Source organism: Poecilia latipinna, unplaced genomic scaffold (genome assembly GCF_001443285.1).
Source record: "Poecilia latipinna isolate Pla-1442-1.1 unplaced genomic scaffold, P_latipinna-1.0 Scaffold2266, whole genome shotgun sequence".
Classification (NCBI taxonomy): domain Eukaryota; kingdom Metazoa; phylum Chordata; class Actinopteri; order Cyprinodontiformes; family Poeciliidae; genus Poecilia; species Poecilia latipinna.
Genome location: NW_015114882.1, coordinates 82,647 through 104,550, shown reverse-complemented (window position 1 = coordinate 104,550; position 21,904 = coordinate 82,647). Strand labels below are relative to the sequence as shown.

Genomic DNA, 21,904 nt, shown 5'->3' with positions numbered 1-21,904 from the left:
TCTGTCCTCACCTGTCCCCACCTGTCTGATCTGTCCTCACCTGTCCCACCTGCAGGAGCTGCTGTACAGGTACAGCTGCATCGATGACCCTCGCTTTGAGAAGTTCCTGGCCCGAGTTTGGTGCCTCCTGAAGCGATACCAGGTGACTGTTCCCCAGCCGGTCCGGTTCCGGTCCAGTAGTTCTGGAGTGATAGCTCCGTTAACCAGGTGTGTTTGTGTCCAGGTGATGTTTGGCAGCGGTGCTAACGAGGGCAGCGGCCTCCAGGGGGCGCTGCCGGTGGCGGTGTTTGAGGCGTTAAACCGGCAGTTTGGCGTCACCTTCGAGTGTTTCGCCTCGCCGCTCAACTGCTACTTCAAGCAGTTCTGCTCCGCCTTCCCCGACATCGACGGCTTCTTCGGGTCCAGAGGGTGAGGCGCTCGCCTGGCCAGGTGATGTGGGCGGGGCTTGTCAGGGCAGCGCTGACGCTGTGTGTGTGTTTCAGGCCGTTCCTGTCCTTCAGCCCGGTCAGCGGCTCGTTCGAAGCCAACCCGCCGTTCTGCGAGGAGTTGATGGACGCCATGGTGACGCACTTCGAGGTGAGAGCCGGGTCGCTGCGGGCCGGGTCCGGGCCGGTTCTGGACTCATTGGTCCGTGTCTCCATCAGGAACTGTTGGATCGGTCTTCCGAGCCGCTGTCCTTCATCATCTTCGTTCCTGAGTGGCGCGACCCAGTGACGCCGGCGCTGACCCGAATGGAGGCCAGCCGGTTCCTGCGGCACCAGCTGAATGTCCCGGCATACGAACATGAGTATCGCTCCGGGAGCCAGCACATCTGCAAGCGGTACCACTCTGGTTCTGATGGGGCCAGGCGGGCTTAGCAGAGTGACATGCTGAGTCCAGATTTATTCATACCCCTAACATGGAACTGGATGAAACAAAATCAACTATTTCTGATTTTAATCACATTTTTTTCCTGCTTCTCACATTTCTAAAAAAGAAATCACAAATAACAGAACATATTATTTTCAAAAAGTATCAAGGCCAGGCTACAATTTGTTTTTCCATTATAACATCATAATATCAGCAGAATAAAGACGCGATTTTACCAGAAGAACGTTGTAAAATTAAAAGAAAAACGGCTCCTGGTTATCAGGGTTTGATTACGTCTGGTTACTGCCATCTAGTGGTCAGTTTGCTTGAAAATTCAGCGGTTGATCATTTTATGCTGCTGTGTTGTGTTTCCCTTCTGCCACACCTGAATTGTATCTCTGGGTGATTAACAGGCTTCTGCAGTACTTGATGGTCATGCATTCATTTGAATCAGCTGTTATAGAGGCTCATCTAAAACATGCAGAGCAGGAGGCCTGAGGACCAGGGTGGAGAAAAACTGTGTTAAAAGATGAAGTATTTACTTTGTATTGGAGTTCTCATAAAATTATTACTTTATTCTCCTAATATTACAACGTTATCCTCGTAATTAAAAATAAAAAATCGAAGCCCGGCCCTGACAGTCGTAGAGTTGACTTGAATTTAAAGTCTAAATTAAGAAGATATAAAACACGCTTGTCCAGCAACATGGCCGCCCTGGCATCTATCTGAATGATAAAATGGTGAAAAAATAATATACATGTCCAAAAATTAAAAAGAAAAAATTTAATTTGGAAAATCTATTTTTTTTATTCTTTTTTTTAGGTTTACCAAAATGTTTTGTTGGCTGGAAGTAACTGTGTGGTTCTGTAACAGTCCAGTCAAAGTCCTGGCCTAAAGATTAGGATTATGGTGACTTAACTGGTTTTGAACCTTGCAGGGTATGAATACTTTTGGGCTACGCTGTCCCTGCCTCTTTCGTTTCTGTTCTTTGGGAAGCGTGTTCTGACCCGGTTCTGTTTCCAGGGACGACATGTACTACCGGGCCGTCCACGGCACCGCTGTGCTCTTCCTCCAGAACGACGCTGGCTTCGGGAAGTGGGCTCCGACTCCGGAACGTCTGGCGGAGCTGACGGCAGCGTACCGCCCCTCTCTGTCCCGCACTTCCTCCCTGTCGTCCCCTGGCCCCGCCCAGTCCGCCCCTGGAGACAGAGACTCCGCCCCTAAGGCCTCTGATAGGACACAGAGCGCAATGGTATCACCTGGTGGCCATGACAGCAACAACAACGGCAGCAGCAGCAGTAGCAGCCCTCAGGACAAGCTCACTGCGATGTAGAGGGGCGTGGCCACTGCAGGCCACGCCCCTAATGTAAATGTGTGTTTACGAACATCACCAGTCCCTCACCAGCACCTGTAGCACATTCTCACTTCTTATCAGTAATCTACCACCGCCATCAGGGGGCGGAGCCTCATTTAAACTTCATTACGTCTCTTTAGTCTGTTGGCTGCTCTGATTGGTTGAAGCTCACCTGAAGCTGAATGACGTCGGCGTCTGTACTGCTTCAGAGTTCCAGCAGTAAAATCCACCTGAGGGGCGTCCCCTGATTTGTTGTTATGGCAGCTATCATGTCTGAGACCCAGGCCCTATAGCAGGGGGCGGGGCCTCGGCAGCAGAGGGGGTGGGGCATCAGGTAATCCTGAGACTGTGACGAGTAGTCATGGAAACGATCTTTCAGTCCCAATCCAGTTCTGTGATTCACACGAGATTAAAAAATACAAGCTGTTAAGGTGAGCTTTAGTCTGACCCTGTATAATTCACACCAGATTGATTTGGATTAAGTCAGATTAATCTGGTGTGAATTTAACCAAATTAATCCAGTTTAATCTGGTGACCTCTCTAATCTAGTTTGGTTCAGTTAAACATTTTTTTTTATTTAATCTGTTTTGATTTCTTTGATTCATTACATTCTGGTTAGGTCCAGTCTGATCTAGTTTGATTTGTTTGGGCCTAATCTAAACTGGTTCATGTGTGCTACATCCAGTATGTACAGGTTTAGGCCAGATAAATCTGGTATGAAGGGATTAGGGCTCTGTTGGGACGGGATATAACCAGATTAATCTGGTTTAATCCAGTTTAATCAAGTGAACTAAAATCTAATTTGGTTCAATTCATTTTTTTGTCTGTTTTGATTTCTTTGATTCATTACAGTCTGGTTAGATCCAGTCTGATCTAGTTTGATTTGGTTGGACCTAATCTAATCTGGTTCATGTTTGTTAGATCCACTCTATTCTGATTTAATCTAGATAGATCCGGTCTGAAGAGGTCTGGGTTCTGTAGGGATGGGTTAGTCTGGATTAAGCTGGATAGAACCAGTTTTATCTAGTTTTAACCGGTTTTGTCTGGATGTGTCCATCTTTAATAGGAAAAAAGTTGACTCCTCCCACTTGTGAGTGCTCTCTGATTGGCTGGTGGTGGACCTATCAGGCGCCTGTCTGTGTGTAGATAGTGTACAGCTGGACTGATCTGAGGTCTGTTGGTGTTTTGCTGTTGATCAGTTTTTATTTGGTCTAATTTAACCTTTTTAAAGAGATGAAATGTGTTTGTGTGTTTTAACCGAACCAAAGTGTTTATGATGTATATGAGTGTGTACAGTAGAGCCGCGTATGACAGCTGGGCTCCTCCTGCTCTGCATGAACCCGCTGGAGGAAGTTCAGACCTGGACTCGGTGGTCGTCTCCGGGGTCCTTCCAGCTTCAGTGTAAATTCATTCTGTCCTTCGTACTGCCTGCAGAAAACCTGCAGCTTCTCTCCTAGTAAAAATATATCAAGCCCAGTACGACCAGTCACCTCGTCCTTCTGCACACACACACACACACACACACACACACACACAGTCTTTCTATCTTCCCGAGGACTTTCGTCAGTTTTTCATTTATTTATCTGACCCGTGAGTCAAACACCACTGCTCTTTTTGGGGCCAGGCTTTAGGCCCCATAAAAAGCATAAGATGTGACTGAATGTCCACGATGAAGTGGAAACCTAGAAGTTAAAGTTCGCCTTAGTCCGACCCGGTTCGGTTGTACATCTAAACCCAGTTAAATAATAGAGTTCTGTACAACAGCTCCGTCCCATAATGAGCTTTTATTTTGAAACCTGGAGCCGGAACCTGGAACTTCAATTTTGACATAACTAGCAGGAAATTTACCAGCTTCACTTAGACGGAAATGATGGTGTAACTTCCTGGAAGTAAACATCAAACTTCAGATCGATTATTGATCAGCAGCAGATTAAAAATAAACTTTTAACCTCGCGTCCAGTCAGAAGGCCAAATCTGTACCCGAACCACGTTAAAGTCCGTCGGTCTCTGCTGCTGTAGCCACTGTTAGCCTAGCCGAGTTAACTCGATTCAACCCGGAGCTGACTTGACCGAAACGAACCGCAGCAGAACTTCGGAGCGGGTCCAGCATGGGAGCTCATCGCAGCGAGGGAGGCCGGGAGTGGCTGGAGCAGGTCGGAGCGGAACATCCGGACCAGAACCCGGTAAGAATCCCGGAGGAAGAGGCAGCTAGCGGCGGCTAACGGGGCAGCTAGCTACGGCTAACGAAGCATCCCTGATTTTAGCTTGAAATAGTAAATATAATAAATTTAGATTTATTACTTGCATTATTCTTTGATTAAATTGCTGTCAGTTTATAGTTAACTATAATTTTCAGTTTTATTTCATTTTCTTTTGTTTTGGTTTTTGTTTATAGATTTTTTCACCTTTGGTAATTGACGTATTTACTTTAAATTTTATTCTTTTACTTTAAGCAAACCAAGCGATAATAAAACAAATGTTATTTTAGGTTTTTTGTATGGAAGCCCGTTTCCGCCACTCTGGTAAAAATAAATAAATCTAATTTCAAAATACTGTCTCGAAATAATGAGATACTATCAAGATCTATCTGTAGGTATGTGTTGTTGCCAATTATGTAAAATTTTGTGAATTGTAATTTCTAGCATTGTATTTTTATTCTTTAAACATAATATATGCAAGTTAGTTTAGAACCAAAATCTGTAATTTATACATTTGGAATTGTTTAGATTACTTTGGTAACTGTTAGACCCTCCCATTAATTTGAGTAATTAAGAACACACCTGGTGATTGATGGAGGTTTATTGTTTTGGGCAAATGTCCGGTGTGATGACTGGAGGTTTTTGTAAAATGATTTTTTTGACCACTTTTTGATCTTGAAACGTCAGATTAAGTTAACTTTCATTTTCAACTAAGTTGTAAGAGATTTTTAGTAACTATGTTGTCGATATTTGAAAAAGAAATAAAGGTTGTTTTTTTGTTTTTTGTTTTTTCAAACAATCAAGTCGGAAGTGTGTGCAAGAATCAAACCACCTGTTACCAGCCACAGTGGGAACCATGTCTGATGGGGAAACCCGGATCGAGAGCGGATGCCCACTTTATCCTGGATCTTGATTNTTGATGTTAGCTTGTCGATGTCTCAGTTTTATTCGCTGGGAAAATCAATCAGCAGCTTGAGGTGACTCTGCTGCTCTCTAGTGGCGAGAAGCCGTAATGTTGGCTGGTAACAATCGGAATGCATTGTGGGAGATGTAGTTTGTAGTCAATTCGTGCTCAAAACCTATTTTAAGTCAATCATCGGCCTATAAAATGCTGGGGCGGGCCACATAAAATGACATGGCGGGCTACATGTGGCCCGCGGGCCTTGAGTTTGACACATGTGCTCTAGCTGAATCATAAACTACAGAACAGGGACCAGAAGTTTATGAGATGTTGACTTGTTTTGCTTATTTTTGTTTTATTCTTATTAATTTTACATGAAAGGAAATGTTGACATGTTTGATGTTTTGTCAGGACATGAAAGTAAAACTCATTTCAGTTTAATTTGATTTGTGCAGCCGATCCTCAGCGAGTCCCAACTGAAGGTTTACTAAAATCAGTTCAGTTCATTCCAGTTGATCCAGGATCAGTCAGAGCCCTGGGCCCACAGCATTACTCCTCCCAGCGGAGCACAGCAACAGCCGGACCGGTTTCCAGAACAATCTCTGTAGTCACAACAAACCGTCCAAAAATACACGATATACAGAATCCATCATAAAGCATGAGGAGAAAACAGCTGCAGATTGTTATTATAAATCAGTTCCCCGAAATCCTCCCTGCTACTTTTACAACAATGTTTTAGGGCCAAAACAGTTTAAATCTGAGAATAAAATCGTGTGACGATAAAGTCACAATAACTAGAAAAAAATCACATGACGTTAGGAGAAAGAAGTAGGAATTTTTAGAGAATTGCATAATTAAAATGAGAAATGCTGAGCGTCTTGTGATGTTTGGAATAAGGAAATAATCAGTCAGTATGAAATTATTCATAAATCTGATGAAGCTGACAGATGAAACCTCCAGGCTTTCCTCGCTGAAACGATTCATCTACACAGTTCTACCATTTTTATTCTCATAACATTTTGGCTCTTTTGTCACCATAAATGATTCTCATCCTGACTGTAAAGCTGGACCAGAGGCGGAACCGCTCCGGGCCGGTACCTACAGTAGAACCCGGCTGCCACCTGCCTGGTACCAGCATGCTGCTGGTTGTTCTGGCAGCAACAGAACCAGGAATGGGCCCGGTGCGCTGCATCAGGCAGCTACCAGAGCACCCTACAGTCTGAGAAAGGCGGAGCACACACATGCCTCCTGCCTGACCTTTGACCTCCGACCTGACCTTGGCCTCTTGCTGTTTGTTGTTTCTGACTAAATCAGCTTTTTCTGTAGCTTCAGACATGATGTGCATACACCCGGGTCTACAAGCGACCCAGATTTGCTCCGGCCCAGAACCTTTGGAATAGAAACTCTCATGGAGTAAACGTGATGTTTTAGCATGAAGTTAGATGGCCGTCTGTCACTGTGAGGACGGTAACCCTTGGTTGTCATGAAGTCGTTACATCATGTGACTTCTTTGGTCTCATTGGATGAATAAATAAAAAGATGCACCAGATGCAGTTTTCTGATAAACAGTCATTAAGCAAAGCTAGCTGTAAACCCAAGCAGAGCTGAGAGTTTTGTTCTGCTACTGAAAACTCCATCCAGCCTCCCGTCTGGAGAAGCAGCAGTTCCTCCTGAAGGGAACCCTTAAAGTACTTGTTCCCTTGATCCCAGAACCTTCGGTCTTCCTGTTTTCCACTGGTCTCTGTGCTATAGCAGGGTTGTTTTCTGTCGACCCTCAGTCTTCTCCCGCTTGCTTAAACTCAGCTGGCTCTCTGCCAGCGTTGGGTCTGCCCTCCGGTACTGGGACCTGGGAGGTGTGATGGCGGTGAGTTCATGCTGGTCGGCAAACACAACTCTCTGGTTCTCGTTTCGGATGTTTATCATTTTCAAGATGCGCTTGCCGATGAGATAAATCATCTCAAGGATGCACATTAATATGCAGATGGCGCTGGACACGACCATGAAGAGCATGAAGATCTTCTTCTCTGTTGGACGACTGATGAAGCAGTCCACGGTGTTGGGACACGGTGCCAGGGAACACTTGGAGAGTCTGCAGAGAAAGTAGAGCAGATTGAAGCAACTGAAGAACACCACTGTTGTCTTTGCCAGCAAGTAAAGTCCAAAGCTTACTTGGGAAGGTCGTATCCATGGTAGATCCGATACAGAATATAGAGAAACGAAGTGTCAAACCCAGCTTTAAAGACCAAGCTCACTAGATATGTCCACCACAGACCTCCTCTCTTCTTGCCGGGGTTGGCGTAAAGGTGAGAGCCTTGGTGCCCTGCCATGTACTTCCTGTCCTTCCCCTCGCGATATTTAACATGAGCCATGACCATCAGAGATGGGCACGTGACGAAGATTAGCTGCAGCGCCCACAGACGGATGTGGGAGATGGGGAAGATATGGTCGTAGCAGACGTTGTTACAGCCAGGCTGAAAACAAGTCAAACATGTTGAGTTCTGGACCGCTCCAGAAGGAGAGCAACCAACTAGAGCAGAAACACATCATGACAACAGAAAACCTTCGGAAGACCAGAGAGAACAGAGAGACCCGGACATAAACTAGGTCAACATGACTGGTTAGACAGCCAGCTGTGGTGTGCGGGATGAATCAGCCTGAAGCTGTTCCATCTGAAAGCCAGCAGGGGGAGACTCACGTACAGCATGTAACAGGAAATAAATTATGACTTTGACCAAAGTAAAATATCTTTAAATAAGGATGTTTCTAGACCTAGATTCCGTCTTGAGGAGGATGGAGTCCTAAGCTGCATCCAGGCTGTTTAGCCAAAGGTCTTGATGAAGAGCAGGAAAGTCTGAATGAGGTTTTATCGGGTCAACTAAAGGTTGCTATGGAGAGTCACCCAGTGTTCGATCAGGAACCTGTTGGTCCGCCACTTTGACACACATGTTCAGGTGTGTTAGTGTGGAGCTCACCTGTTTGGTGTTGCACACAAAGTCTTTGCTCTCGTCTCCCCACACCCTCTGGGCTGCCACTACGAACACCATGACCCGGAAGACAAACACCATGGACAGCCAGATCCTCCCGAAGGCTGTGGAGTACTTATTGACCCCACTCAGCAGATTCTCCAATCCGGACCAGTTCATCCTATCGGGTTAGGGTTCTGGGACACACCCGGGTTCTGACTGGGGCAGGAGACAGGAGACATCAGTAAGACATCGTGAGACATCGTGAGACACCTGACACTCCAGTCCAACAGGTCCGGTTCTAGAGTATCTGGGCGAGTCACGTTAATCCCTTTGTCTTCATCGCTGCTCTGACCAATCCCTCATAACATGGTTCTGTTTGGACCTCCAGTCCATCAGAACCACCGTTCAGAGTCTAACCGGGTCAGAACTTCACCCAGCCAGGGCGTCTGGTCCATCAGAACCTTGCACCCAGTTTGGTAAACTGTGGTTCTAATTGAAGTTCTGAAGAGGAACAGAACCCTGGTAGTTCCTCTGGACTGGAGAGGAAAACAGGAAGACCAGATGAGCTCTGATGTTTGATCACTAGGTTCTGACCGGTTCTGACCCGGATCATGGTGTTGTTCTCAAGGAACTTTGAAATGTTTCTGTATCCTCTGACCTCCAGACGGCAGCTGGCCGCTCAGACTGAGCCCAGTTCTGGTTCTGGTTCTGGGAGAATCCTTTAACAGGTTTCTTCTTGTTAAGGGGAGTTGTTTCTCTCTGCTGTCGCCACATGCATGCTTGGCCTGAGGGACTGCTGCAAAGTGCAGTCTGCTGGGTTTCCCCAGAAACTTTTCCAGCCAATTTGAATGAACTGAACTTGATTCTCTGACTGATAACTGGGATCAACTGGAAAGACTGGACGATTGAAGTGCGATGTGTTGTGAATTGGTGCTATAGAAATAAACTGCATTGAATGGAAAATCAATTTCTACGAATGTGTTTGTTTATTGGTAGTATCAAACATTTCTATGGTCAAAATGGCTGAGTTTACGCATTTCCTGTTAACATGAGGCAGTCCAGTGCTTCGCCTCTGGGGGCGCTGTTTCACAGCGTGAATGAAACAGACGGTCTGTGTTGGCCTGAGGCGGCTAGTTTAGCTCAGTGGGGGCGGTTGTTTACGGTAAACCGTCTGGAGGAAGCAGAGCGGAGGACAGAGAGCTGGTTGTTTCCAGCTGTGTGCGCTGTGCGTACCTTGATATTTTCATTCAGTCAAAAGGAAAAAAAAAAAAATACAGTCATTGGATTTTTCATTATCTAACCCGCTTTACTATTAACAAAATTGTGGATAAAAAGGTATTTGTATCGAAACATTGTGTACACAGCGCAGCGGTGTGAGTCTGTGGGTGGGAACATGTCCGTCCTAAACCTGGATGTTGTTGGTCGGCTTACTTTTGTTTATTTGGCAGCTTGGCGCTTTTTCTCTGAGCTAACTGTGACAATGCAGTGAAGCTAGGTGGGGATCTTTTGGGTCCGGTGCACTGATAGTATTTTTGTATCCTCTGATAATATCCTCCAGGCGCCCCTCATCGCTAATATACATTATTTAAAAACCTGTTGACTTTAAACAGTCTAGCATGTTTAATGAATTTGTGTGGCATATTTAGTCCTTCTGCTGTAAATGCGCAGGAGGCAGATGGTACAGTGCCCCACAGATAGGGGGCAGTGCTGAGCCCGATGGGCAGAATGAACAACAAAGACTGAAAATGATGAGAAAAATCTGGACGGAGGAGAGATCGTCTCTGTTAAAGCTGCCCGATTTAAAAATGAACAAAGAAAAGAAGAAACTCTTATTTAAATTTAAGCAGAAAAAGAGATGTCAGCCTAAAAAGCATTAACATAAAAAAGTCACATTTAAACTTATAAGTTTGTTATTTTAAGCTTTTAGTTTTATTTCCAGAGTTTCTGTCTGGAAGTAAATGTTATTATTATTCAGTATTTGTTTATTTTTCTTGCTATAATTTTGCTTAACCACATGGAATCGGTTAAGGCGTAAATAAAAGCTTCAGGTTAAAACGGAAAAATACGTTTTTATTTTGGATTTAACATTTGGATGAGACATGAAATGTGGTTCTGTTTGGACCTGATGGAGCTCTGGTACCGAGTGGAGGTCTAACAGAACCTCTGGTTCTGGCTGCTGCTTCATGTCACTGAAGGAGAGGAACCGGCCCGACCCGCTTTGATAAACTATGTGGGACCAGCAGGCCAGAACCCAGGAGGCTCAGCGGGTCTGAACCCGAGGTTCTGCTCACATCCACGAGGTTGTGAAGGAACTCATGGTTAGCTTGTGGATGTCTCTAACTCACGACCAGAACTGGGGCCGGTTCTGGAGCCGGTGACCCAGCCCAGCAGAGGTTTCCTCAGGAAGCTGCTGGGAGGGAAGTTTTCTCGTCTCGCTGATCAAGATGGGAAACTTCCTGTAAAACTGTCCTGGATTTCAGGTTCCTCTGTGGTTCTGACCTAAACCTGGTAAAACAGATAAAACCCAAACCAACAGAACCTTACCTGGTACCAGATGTCTCAAACAGCCAGCGAGTGGAGCAGAGGAAACTCTGGATCGTCTCCCTGCCCTGTGAAAATTCGACGGATCGGCAGCGGTGTCATCAGCCTCACATCAGCACAAAGCCTGAGCAAGTCCCGACCTGAGACTCCCCGCCTCCAGCAACCAAACCCAGAGCAACTCAGCTGGAGCAGAGCGGCCGTCCTGCCACTTAAAGGGCCAGCGCCTCTTTTAGGGGGGAGGAGAGGGGCCACGCCCTGCAGGGCCTGCTGACGGAGACCAGATGTTCACAGAACCAGAATCTCACCGGACCAGAACCTCTGCTGTCATCCAGACTCAAAGTTCGCACATAATCAGAGGAAGCGGCTCTGAGCTTCATGACAAAGGGTGTAAATACTTATGGAAATGTGATTTCTTGGTTTTCTACTTTTAATAAATTTGCGTAAAATTCAAAACCCTCTTCCACATCATCATACTGGAAAAGCTGGAACATTTCAGCATGTGGAGAAAGTGAAACACTGTGAATGCGTTCTGGATGTTTATCTCAGAACAAAATCAATAAAATGTCATTTAGGTTCAATTCTTTTGAATATTTAACGCTTAGTTTCCTCATCCTGGTTGCACTAAAACCACTTCTGTTTGTTTTGCTCTAGATCTCTGATTTCTTTTCTGTTTTAGTGTTAAATGACTTTAATGTTCATGATGACACTAAATATAGCCTGTAATGCTACTCTGTGACTTTCCTCCAGTCTTCACCATAACCCTGCACTGTCTGAGCATTTTAATAAGCTTTGAGTTCATTTAACAGAGTATTCCAAAGCTGGGAGAAATGTTCACCACAGCATCAGGCTGCGCTGATGTTCATATTGTTACTTCCTCATTAAACAATGAAGTCCTTTGAGAAAGAAGCTGCTTACCACAGGTCGGCCCCCTGGTTTAATTCAGAACGCTAGAAAACTGGAGGAAATGCCACTACATTATTACTTTAAATTACATTATCACAATGTGTTTTAAAATTGTAATATTACAAATTACATTGTTATAATGCTTAATAATTAGTACTTGGAAGAGTAAGAACAGTACGGGAGCTAGGTTCACTCAACTTCAGCTGAGATCAACAGAGTTAGAAATCTGATTCCACATCTTTTTTTTCACACAACTCATTCCTTTAATTTTGAATCTCACTTATTCCTGAATGTCAGACTTTAAATTGTAAACAGGAATGATAAAAATCTTCCCCAACTTTTAGCATCTGTGAACTGCTGACATTTCACTTTTATTACACTCATTGTGCAGGATGATCAACAGGCTACCAGCACTTATGTAACATTCTGTTGTGCCACATCTGTTCACCTCTGATATATTATTGCAAACATTAGGGGTTATAAATTGTAGCTTTCTTATGTTAAAACAAAGAAACATCAAGTTTTGAAAACAGACGTCTTATGTTTCCTTCCCACCAACCCAAATCCTTTCCTGTTTCATTTAAATAAATTAAAGAAAACTTGCAGCACATAGATGATAAATACACAATAAAATCACCAATTGCATAATTTGCATCACATTTCTAAACTATTTAAACTTTTTTTGTATAGATATACTTATTCAGAATGTACAACCATACAAAATCTACATCCAGTGTACAATACTACATTCTTTTTGGGGGGAGTTGAAAAAAACAACTTCAGAAATAAAACCCACCCCCTCTCTCCATGTAGCAACACATTCGGTGGTTTTACATTTAGCGCTACACATATTTTTGAAAGGCCAGATGTGACGATCCCCTCCTGTCCAGTAGGTGTCTCTGTGTGTTTTTTCTTGTTTCTTTTCAGGAAGCAGGTAGATGGGCTGTTAATTGAACACACCGGCAGCTGATAAATCCTGACATCTAGTCAGTCACTGGTCTGCTTGATTGCCCTCCAGACCAGGCCGGAACGAGCAGCATCGGTCCACACTTCTCTCTGACTGGCTGTGCAGATCTCCCAGAGCATATTTTTTCATAAAATAAATTCCTGTTACTTTAGATCCGCTCGTCTGTCTCCCATTTTTGTCATCGCCTTTGAGCTGGGCGTGACACAGAGTTAAGAGAAAAGAAATACAATAAATATTAAAATAATTTAAACAAGACAGTAAAGATCAATACAGATCAGTCTCTCAGATCTAATCTGGTTAGAATGTCCAGGAAGGGAGTCCATATCTGGTCAAACTTAGCCAATGTCCCACATATCGAATGGAGAATTTTTTCAGAAGTGCAGTATGATAACAGTTCGTTGATCCAATGTTTCTTGTTTGGAGGCTCCATAGATTTCCAATTTTTAAGTATACACTTTTTTGCTGCAGATGATGCTAACAAAACAAAGTATTTCTTGTAAGGATATCATTTCAAGGACAACATCTCCAAGTATCCAAATCCTGGGGTCAGCATCTAAAGAAAGCCCACAAATAGCTGATGTTGTCAGAATTACATTATTCCAGTAGGTTTGGAAGTGCACACAACACCAAAGCATATGAAGAAGATCCCCTACAGACGTCTTATGATTTTATTAAAAAAAAAAAAAAAAAAGAAGCAAATTTAATGTAATGTGGACGTGAGCGGAGTCCCCTCTTGGTCAGACACAAGTAAATTATTACAGTAAAATACAGGGAGAATGTATGTAATTCACTCTGAATCTGTCTGAATAATTAGATAGAACGTATTACATATTTATATGATGTGCCTAGTATGGAATATGTTTCTTCTATTTGGCAAAGTGCCTTGAAGCAACATTTGTAAACAAACAGAACAGAGTTGAAATGGAAAGATGAATACAAGCTGGTTTGTGTGTAAAAACTGGTAGATTTTGATTACAAAAAAAAAAATTATGACAAAGTTATGGATGAGCCTAAAATGAGTCAGGCATTTTGTCGGAGCTACATTCCCTGCTCAGACTATATTCTCAGTTGTAACCATGTGGTAGCGCCTACAAGTTGATCCTCTCCAACATGGCGGCCTTGTTGACGTAGGAGTCCATGAACTGGGGAAAACCGGACGACTTTTATTTTGGAAACTAAGTAAGCGGAAGTCGTATTCCTCCTACCTTATGTCCCTGTCCAACATGTCTCCCTCGCAGAGGAGTCTGTGTCAGTAGTGTGGGTTTTTTCTCCGTGGATCCTCCGCCGTGTGTGAGTATTCCCGTGGGTTTGACGTGTTTTCGGCGTGTCGCAGCGCCGGCAGGTGTGTATCCTTCGGTGCCCGCGGTAACAAGGTCACCGGATCCCGCCCTGAGCTTCAGGCTGGGAACATGGAGGTAGCTGACCTGTTTTCAGAGGAGGTGTCCGGCGGCGCGGCAGCGGACTGGGCAGGGAGCTCGGTTCTTGGTGTCGGAGTGTGGACCGTGAGCGGTAGAACAGCCGCTGGGTTATTTTACCGGTTCCGCAGCCTTCTCTGACGCCACCAACAGAACCAGGCTCTGGTTTGATGAACATACCTCACCGACCTTTGGGGGTCTGACCTACTTTAATGTTCGTCCTCAAAAGGAGCCGTTTCTCCTTTCGGTTCTTCACGCATCTCTTTATTTTAAGTGACAAACCAACTGGGACTTTTGACATGAATCCAGTTAAGATTACCGTCTGAGTTTGGGGCGCTCTCCTCTGCTGTGATTTCCTGTTTTGATTCCACGCGACAAAAAATGACATTTGTGTCGCGAGGCCAAAACGTATTCAAATGATTTCGGACAAATGAAAATGTTTTTCAGCAGAGCTGTTGGTTTAATTTTAAATCCCAGTTAAATAGAGCATGTAAATTTACAACAGGTCAAAATGAAAGTAAAATTTTAAATTACAATAATTTCTGGCAGAAAATAGAAATATATGATCCATAAGTCATGAGCACTAAGAGGGGGAGCATTTGTAGTTTGAATTCAGAAATTAAATTAAATTAAATTAAAAAAATATGTTTTTTCTCCTGAAAGTGAAAGGTTTTAACAAGTCAGACTATCCAAGAGCTGTTGTGGATGTTGATGCTATAGCTAGGAAGGATCTCCAGTAGCAGTCAGTCATGCAACGACCCTGACAAGTCCTCTGACTGAAGTCTGTTGCTATAGTCATCACATGCTAACAGCTCAGTACCCTGGCAGCAGAGACCATTTTCCTGGATGACCTCATCAGTTTTGTCCACTGGTGCTGCTGCCCATAAATAACGCTGCGCGTTAAATGGTTTATTTTAATTCAGTATTCCGAACCTGAGAGAAAATGTCATCAGAACCAACGTAGCAGAGCTGCTCCACCATGCTGCCACCTCATCAGAACCTCACTCTTCTTTACTGGAAATATTTCCCACCTTCACCAGTCATAGTGACTTAAACCAGTGAGGACGTAGTAACTGCTGGTACCAGATTCCAGGCCCATTCAGCAACCAGCTATGTTTTCCTGTCTTCCCCATATTGAGGAATAGCTCAGAGGAACTGGGTTCTATAGAACCCTCCCTGGGTTTGGGTAGCTGTCCCCTAACCGCTCCTGTTCTGTGCGGCAGGTCAGCACTGGGCCAGCAGGTCGAGTTAGCCAGAACCCAGAACCGCAGCAGCATCATCAATGGTGTGTTTACATCCGAGAGTCGTCACGTTCTGCTGTGTCCGCTCAATGACCTCTGACCTCCTCAGCTGGCATCACGGTGAGTGTTTGTAGCAGCTACTTCTGCTACTGTAGCCACTGTTGCTAGCTGCTGCTCGCTGCTAGTAGCAGCAGCTAGCAACAGCAGTGGCTACAGTAGCAGCTAGTAGCTGCTGCTGACCTGGCTGTGCTGCAGGCTGCACCTGCATGGCGTTTGCGAAGCTGGGAGGAGCGTTCTGCCAAGCTCAGCACCTGCTGCTCATCGTGGACAAGTGAAGAGGAGGACGCGCCGTCTCTCCCAGGTCAGTGACTCGGCACTGCAGCTGCAATGCATCATGGGTGATTACTAATGAGCGAGGCGTTTTCAGGTCCAACCCGCCGTCCTGTCGAAGACATATGAAGACGAGCCAATTGTCAGCCTGTGCCGTGTTCTGGAGGCGGAGCTTCTGCTGCCAGCCAATCCTCGCCGCTCCTTCTTCTCTCTAGAGGAAGAGGCCGATCCAACGGCCAGTCTCTGTTGCCAACTGCTGTCTGTCCCGCTGGTTCTAATCCAGTTGCTGGTTTTGATCCGCTGCTAGCAGCTAGTCGGTCCAGACGGTGAAGATGAACCGCCCAGCGCCAGTGGAGATCTCCTTCGACTGTCTGCGTTTCCTCATCACGCACAACCCCACCGATGCTCAGTTGGGGAAGTTCATCGAGGTATGGACCTGACCTCCTCTCTTCCTGGTAGTGGTTCTGGTTCTGACCCGCTCTGTCCTCCTGCAGGAGCTGAAGGCGTACGGCGTCACCACCCTGGTGCGGGTTTGCTCTGCCACGTATGACCAGGCGCCGCTAGGCCAGGAGGGCATCCAGGTTCTGGTGAGACCCGACAGATCCTCCTGTCGCGCCGACCAGGTTAGCCTTCCTCCTCCTGAACCGCTTGTCTCCGCAGGATTGGCCGTTCAATGATGGCTCCGCCCCCCCGGAGCAAGTGGTCGATGATTGGCTGAACCTGCTGCAGGTGAAGTTCAGGGAGGAGCCGGGCGGCTGCGTGGCGGTGCACTGCGTGGCCGGACTGGGCCGGTCAGTAAAGCATGGAAACACACCGTCACCATGGAAACCACTTGCTCATTCCGACAGATCTGACGTTCACATAATCAGTAGTTGTGCAAAAAAATCAAACCTTAAAATGAAAATTAATGCTGGACAAAATCAAACTGAAAAGTGAATGTTGAAGAAAAGTAAAATGTTAAAGCCTGCAGGCATGAAGGTCCATGAAGGAACGCTGAAACACTGACTGCTACAGCTGCGCTGATGCACAACAGTGACAGAATCAGAACGCACTCAGAGAGACGGGTCAGCTAACGCTAACGCTGTGAATGAACCAGAACCAGGCTGAGTCCTGCTGCAGGCCAGAGACCCATTTCAGCTGAACCTGGACCTGATGGAGGTTCTCTTAAAGGTTCTGTTAAAGGTTCTGTACTGACCCGGCTGTGTCTCCCCAGCGCTCCGGTTCTGGTGGCTCTGGCGCTGATCGAGTGTGGGATGGAGTACGAAGACGCGGTCCACCTCATCAGACAGTAAGGGATCTTCTGTTGGTGCCGGTTCTTCTGCTGGTCCGGTTCTGACCGGATCTTCTTCTCTGTGTGCAACAGGAAGCGGCGCGGCGCGCTGAACGCCAAGCAGCTGCACTTCCTGGAGAACTACCGACCCAAACTCTGCCTGCGCTCCAAGGACGCCAATGGCCAGAGCTGCTGTCTGCAGTAGGCCCAACGGAACCGGGTCGGCAGAACCCTCTTCATGGAAACCAGTTTTGATTCATTCCTCATGCAATTCAGACCCGGTTCTGATCCGTTGGTTCTCACAGGTCTCAACCAGCCTCTGTCTGCTCCTATAGCTCCCCTGCTGCTCAGTTTGACCTTTGACCCCTCCTCATTCCTCTGGTTCTGATCCAGAAAAACCCAAAAATGTTGAATAAAGTTGTTTATGCTGAAACTTTTCTAGCAATCTGTCCAGAACCTCCAGTACCCGCCCACAGGTCAGCACAGCCAATCAGCTGATACCGCATTGGTTGCTATTGGATTGCCTTTTCCATGGAAAGTTCTTTCACTTCCTGTGAAATAATTTAACATTGACCTTCAAAATAAAGTTACAAACTAAATATTCAGGATTCAGTTTGTGACTAAAAATATGGTTAACGATCCAAAAACGGCAGCCATGTTGGACCCGACCCGAAGGCCCATAGAACCCGGCCAGCTGCAGAAAGGAGGCAGAAACACACCAGGTTCTTCTGATCCAGTCCGGCTCTGGATCAGATGAGGAACAGATAGGATTCAGAACCGTCTCTGAAGTTCTGCAGAACCGATCCAGGAGGTCCAGAAGAACCAGAACGTCTTCAGGCCTCAGCTAAGGTCAGAGGTCATGGTTTAAGATTTCCTCCAAGGGTCACTCCTGCTGTGGAACCTCCATTGAGTCAAACCAGGTGAAAGGTCATCCTCTGAGTAATCAGCGGTGGTTAGGGTGAAGGCACCGTGGACACATGGCAGCAAGTGACTGATGTCCTACAGCACTGTCTGGACTGCAGCAGAGTTACTGGACCAGAACCAAAACCAGATCTTACTGGGTTTCAGGTTCAAGCTAAATATTTAGCTAGCTAGNGCGTGACTATATATATATATTTTATCCCCCAACCCAAACAATCATGTGCAGGAATCAAACCACCTGTTTCCACCCACAGCCTTTGTAGGAAAAGTTTGGTTTTGGAAGCCAAAAGGCCGTGACATTATGTGTGCCTGATGAGAGTGCACTTGCAAATACGTGAAAAAAGTGACAATGTCGTCGAAACACATGTGCACTGTGACGCAGAGGGAACCGTATCTGATGGGGAAACGCGGATCGATGTAACCCACCGGCAAAGATCAGCCTCTGCTGGTCAGGGGGAGGCCTTCTTTATCCTGGATCTTGATAGTCTCATTATTTTGAGATACTATCTCGAAATAGTGAGATAATTTATTTTATGTTTTTTATCAGAGTTGTGGAAACGGGCTTCCATATTTTTGTTTCAGATTATTTATTTCTATATCAGAATTTTGTTGCAAGTTCAGAACTTCACTGTTGTAAATTCTGTTTTTGTTTTGCTAAACTTTTAAAACGGAATGAAATATTTATTTGAGGTCTGTAATATGTTCATTAACTTGCTTCCAAACCGATCAGAGGAAACTTTGAGCTTCATTTAAAGTTTGTGAATTATAGTTTCATATCAACAGAACTGATCATGAGAGACTAAATCTGGTTCTCTTCTGGACCACCAGAACATTTTCTCTGGTCAGAAAAGGAGGATGGGAATCTAAATTTAGTAGCCATAAGCTCAAAATTATTCATACCACTGGCAGATTTAAATTTATTTTGTAGGAAATACCAGTTTAATATGAAATAAATAAACATTACCTATTTTATTAGAAGGACCTTGTTTATATTGATGATGATGATGATGATGATGGAGGAGGCACTGAACTGCCTGTTCTTCATCGACTAGAAGCCGTGGAACCTGATGATCAAACATCGACACGTCCAGAGACGAGGACGGCGCTCACACACTGCAGTCAGGTGAGTGCAGCTGGACTGTGGTTCTGCTGGTTCTGATGAGTCCAGTTCTGACCCGGTCCAGTCTTATCCCATCCTGTGTTCCACCTGTGAGCAGCTACACGGATCCCCAGGTGTCCATGGACCTACTGAGGGCCGTACTTCAGCCCAGCTTCAACGATGACATCATGGCGGTTTTCAGGAAGTACCAGAAGGTCAGAGGTCACACCATAGGGATGGGGTCACGTGCGGGCAGGTGTGGAGTGTAACCAGGTGCGTCTGTTGCAGTTCTTTGAGAAGGCGGCGGAGAATGTGAAGGAGAACGTTGGCGAAGACGTCCAGACTGACCAGCTGATCCGGGAGGCCTGCAGGAATGTTCTGGAACACGTGAGGTCACTTCCTGTTTCCTCCCATAGCAGCCCAGTCTACCCACACTCACCTGGTTCTGTAATGTCATCACCAGGCCAAACAGCTGTTTCCAGAAGTGGAGGGGAAAAGAACAGGATCAGAAGTCACGATGAAGGTACAAGCCCTCTGACTGACCAATCAGAGCAGGCTGTGACCCAACTTGGTTCTGACCCGGTTCTGTTTGTGCTGCAGAGATCCAGAGCAGCTGATGAAGACTTTGTGATCAGAGGAAATCTTCTACCTAAGAAGGTAGCGTGTTAGCCAGGTGTAGCCTGAGCATCTTCATCTTTGATGTAGGACTAGGCTATGTTAGCTAGCTTGCTGGCTAGGCTATGTAAGCTGGCTAGCTAACAGCTAGATAACATAACATGTACTATGTTAGCCGCCTAACATGGCCGCCTAGCTTTGTTAGGCGGCCATGTTAGCTACTAGCTTTATTGCGCCTGTTGTGGGTACGTGCTAATTCTTTGCCGATTGGCTAAACGCCGAACCAGGTGAGGTTGTTGACTGTTGCCTTCGTGTGATTGGTCCGTCTCTGTCCTCAGAGGAAAAGTCGTCCAGGTCCCGTCGTCTCCTCGGACCGTCCCGCCAGCTACCCTCTGTGAGTACCTGACCAGGTGACATCATCAGTGTCCAGGCAGACCGCAGCACCTCATTGGTTTGAGTTTTTCTCCTCAGAGTGAAGCCGAAGGCAGAGCCTGTGAAGAGGGAGGGGCCAAAGGTGAGTCTGTTCTTAAACTCTGACAGGTGAACTTTGAAGGTGTGGTGTTAGCTGGTTACTGCCACCTAGTGGTCAGGCTGAAGGGAGGAGCCACCTCTAATGGAAATCACCTGTGAGGAAGTTCACCTGTGTGTGTTTCAGTGGGATCCGTCCAGACTCAACGACAGCAGCACCTTCGTTCTTGGCTCCAGAGCCAACAAGTGAGTCACCGGCACCAATCAGAAACAGGCGTGATGTCATGAGATCGACTTTGATAAACTTTGTTGAGTAGCTGAACAGGAAGTGAGTCATTGGCTGCTGTGATGTCATCGCAGGGCGCTGGGGATGGGCGGAACCAGAGGACGGATCTACATCAAACACGCAGACCTGTTCAAGGTGAGTCCGGCTTCCTGTCACATGACCTCTGAGTGCAGACGTGCTGCTGACCTGCGGGGGGCGCTGTGTGTTTCAGTACGCCGCTGACGCCAAGGACAAGCAGTGGCTGGCAGAACGGCACCACATGAGGGCCACAGGGGGCAAGATGGTGAGAACTCTGGTACCACCAGAACATTCTGGTTCTGTTGGCGGTTCTGCAGAACCTCTGGTCTCTGAATCTGACTCGTTTCTTTTCAGGCCTACCTTCTGATTGAGGAGGACATCCAGGATCTGTCCCGCAGCGATGAGTACAGGTGAGGTCTGGTTCTGTTCTCCAGAACCGGCGGTGTGCATTCGGGTCGGGCCAGATGAAACTTGAACAGATTCAGGCTGAGTCAGCCGAACTGATACACACTCTGGACCAGAACCGTACAGCATCCCGACTCTCTGGTGGTTCTGACCCACAGCTCATTGAACTGGATCAGAACCAGACTGGGATGGTGGGAGGAGCCTGTTCTTCTTCTCCTGTTTTAACCTCCTTCAGTTTCATGTTGCTTCTGATATTTGATTTCCTTTTGAGATCAATTTTTGAATTGATTCATATTCCTTTCCTGCAAAAAAGAAATGGACTATTTTCTTAGTTTAAGTTTCATATTTCTTGCTTAGTTTATTGTTGAGCAGGAACAAAATTCTCAAAACCTTTTAAAAAGACAATGGTTTCCATGGTAACCCACGTGTGTTTTCCAGGGACTGTCCGGACGTGCGGATGGATGAGCTGAAGCCATTTGGCGTTCCTCCCTGGATGGTGGAGAAGATGCAGCGCGCCATGGAGGCTCAGAGGGACAACGACCCCTGAAGGTCACATGACCCGAGGCTCTGATCATGTGACCCCTTTGTAACAGTTATGGGCTAGGCAGCTAACTGCAGCTCCAAAAGCAGCATCACAAGATTGTCCTTTTAAGGAGCCTGAGGTGTGAATGAAAACAGGAGGCAGTGCTTTTAGGATTGGTGTATATATGTTAAGTGATTTGAATAAAACCAGACAATTACAGCAGCATGATGAGACAAGATAATTGACTCAGAATAAATTAATTCCAAAATCATAAAGTCCATAGTCCTTTTTCTAGCTTGCCATCTTCAGATCCAGATGAGGATCTGATCCAACAGGAAAACCCCCCGACATTCTGAAAGAGAGTGGAGCGTACGTATCCACAATCAGCTGTGACAGAATCCAGGTGACGGTCCAGGTAATTCAGGCAATCAAATCGGTAAGTTCAAAGATTTGGATCAGTTTGTGTGGAAGATGCCAGCAGCAAGCCACAATCACAGTGGAGACAGGAGGTGAGGCTTTAGCAGAGTTTGGGGCAACGCAGGAAGTGGGCCTGCAAAAATCATTAGTTATAAATTTGTTATAAAAGTATTACTCATTGCACTTTAAAAATTAGATAACTTTGTTCAAAAAGGTA

The 21,904-nt window shown here is 45.8% G+C and overlaps 4 protein-coding genes across 7 annotated transcripts in view; 3 read left to right on the top strand and 1 right to left on the bottom strand.

Annotated features, from left to right (window-relative positions):
- pcif1 (phosphorylated CTD interacting factor 1) overlaps positions 1 to 3,682 on the top strand; it is a 32,295-nt gene extending 28,613 nt beyond the window's left edge. For both annotated transcript variants that reach the window (XM_015018329.1, XM_015018330.1), the window contains exons 12-16: positions 56 to 142; positions 224 to 408; positions 483 to 576; positions 645 to 820; positions 1,873 to 3,682. In XM_015018329.1, coding sequence (XP_014873815.1) covers positions 56 to 142; positions 224 to 408; positions 483 to 576; positions 645 to 820; positions 1,873 to 2,182 — 852 coding nt within the window. In that variant the 3' untranslated portion in view covers positions 2,183 to 3,682. The remainder of the gene's footprint in view (positions 1 to 55; positions 143 to 223; positions 409 to 482; positions 577 to 644; positions 821 to 1,872) is intronic.
- Positions 3,683 to 3,789: 107 nt separating this feature from the next.
- On the top strand, positions 3,790 to 21,541 carry LOC106937034 (deoxynucleotidyltransferase terminal-interacting protein 1). Of its 2 annotated transcripts, none has more exons than XM_015018334.1 (13): positions 3,790 to 4,386; positions 18,912 to 18,979; positions 19,074 to 19,170; positions 19,244 to 19,342; positions 19,419 to 19,478; positions 19,556 to 19,612; positions 19,909 to 19,964; positions 20,042 to 20,084; positions 20,226 to 20,284; positions 20,399 to 20,459; positions 20,536 to 20,607; positions 20,697 to 20,752; positions 21,186 to 21,541. In XM_015018334.1, the coding sequence occupies exons 1-13, from the start codon at positions 4,312 to 4,314 to the stop codon at positions 21,292 to 21,294; spliced, it is 912 nt and encodes a 303-aa protein (XP_014873820.1). In that variant the 5' UTR covers positions 3,790 to 4,311; the 3' UTR covers positions 21,295 to 21,541. The 2 variants fall into 2 exon arrangements, with proteins under 2 accessions (XP_014873820.1, XP_014873819.1); XM_015018333.1 differs by having other exon boundaries at positions 3,794 to 4,386; positions 18,909 to 18,979.
- Positions 6,046 to 10,912, bottom strand: LOC106937037 (gap junction beta-4 protein-like). The gene is made up of 4 exons (XM_015018339.1): positions 10,813 to 10,912; positions 8,275 to 8,484; positions 7,472 to 7,773; positions 6,046 to 7,391 (listed from the first exon to the last, which is right to left on the bottom strand). Exons 2-4 carry the CDS (start codon positions 8,443 to 8,445, stop codon positions 7,049 to 7,051), a joined length of 816 nt encoding a protein of 271 aa, XP_014873825.1. The 5' UTR covers positions 8,446 to 8,484; positions 10,813 to 10,912; the 3' UTR covers positions 6,046 to 7,048.
- LOC106937043 (protein tyrosine phosphatase type IVA 2-like) lies at positions 13,863 to 17,536 on the top strand. Of its 2 annotated transcripts, none has more exons than XM_015018352.1 (8): positions 13,863 to 13,969; positions 15,318 to 15,455; positions 15,591 to 15,696; positions 15,763 to 16,093; positions 16,160 to 16,252; positions 16,326 to 16,456; positions 16,879 to 16,953; positions 17,029 to 17,536. In XM_015018352.1, the coding sequence occupies exons 4-8, from the start codon at positions 15,998 to 16,000 to the stop codon at positions 17,138 to 17,140; spliced, it is 507 nt and encodes a 168-aa protein (XP_014873838.1). In that variant the 5' UTR covers positions 13,863 to 13,969; positions 15,318 to 15,455; positions 15,591 to 15,696; positions 15,763 to 15,997; the 3' UTR covers positions 17,141 to 17,536. The 2 variants fall into 2 exon arrangements, with proteins under 2 accessions (XP_014873838.1, XP_014873837.1); XM_015018351.1 differs by having other exon boundaries at positions 13,865 to 13,969; positions 15,337 to 15,455.
- Positions 21,542 to 21,904: the final 363 nt, after the last annotated feature.

Bases quoted from the DNA above. Each gene is read 5' to 3' on its own strand.
- LOC106937034 (XM_015018333.1), top strand. From the start codon at position 4,312: ATGGGAGCTCATCGCAGCGAGGGAGGCCGGGAGTGGCTGGAGCAGGTC. The intron at 20,085-20,225 runs GTGAGTCTGTTC...TGTGTGTTTCAG, and splicing joins TGAAGAGGGAGGGGCCAAAG to TGGGATCCGTCCAGACTCAA. The intron at 20,608-20,696 runs GTGAGAACTCTG...GTTTCTTTTCAG, and splicing joins GGGCCACAGGGGGCAAGATG to GCCTACCTTCTGATTGAGGA.
- LOC106937037 (XM_015018339.1), bottom strand. From the start codon at position 8,445: ATGAACTGGTCCGGATTGGAGAATCTGCTGAGTGGGGTCAATAAGTAC. The intron at 7,774-8,274 runs GTGAGCTCCACA...ACTTGTTTTCAG, and splicing joins TTGTGTGCAACACCAAACAG to CCTGGCTGTAACAACGTCTG. The intron at 7,392-7,471 runs GTAAGCTTTGGA...CTTTCTCTGCAG, and splicing joins CATGGATACGACCTTCCCAA to ACTCTCCAAGTGTTCCCTGG.
- LOC106937043 (XM_015018352.1), top strand. From the start codon at position 15,998: ATGAACCGCCCAGCGCCAGTGGAGATCTCCTTCGACTGTCTGCGTTTC. The intron at 16,253-16,325 runs GTGAGACCCGAC...TTGTCTCCGCAG, and splicing joins AGGAGGGCATCCAGGTTCTG to GATTGGCCGTTCAATGATGG. The intron at 16,954-17,028 runs GTAAGGGATCTT...TGTGTGCAACAG, and splicing joins GCGGTCCACCTCATCAGACA to GAAGCGGCGCGGCGCGCTGA.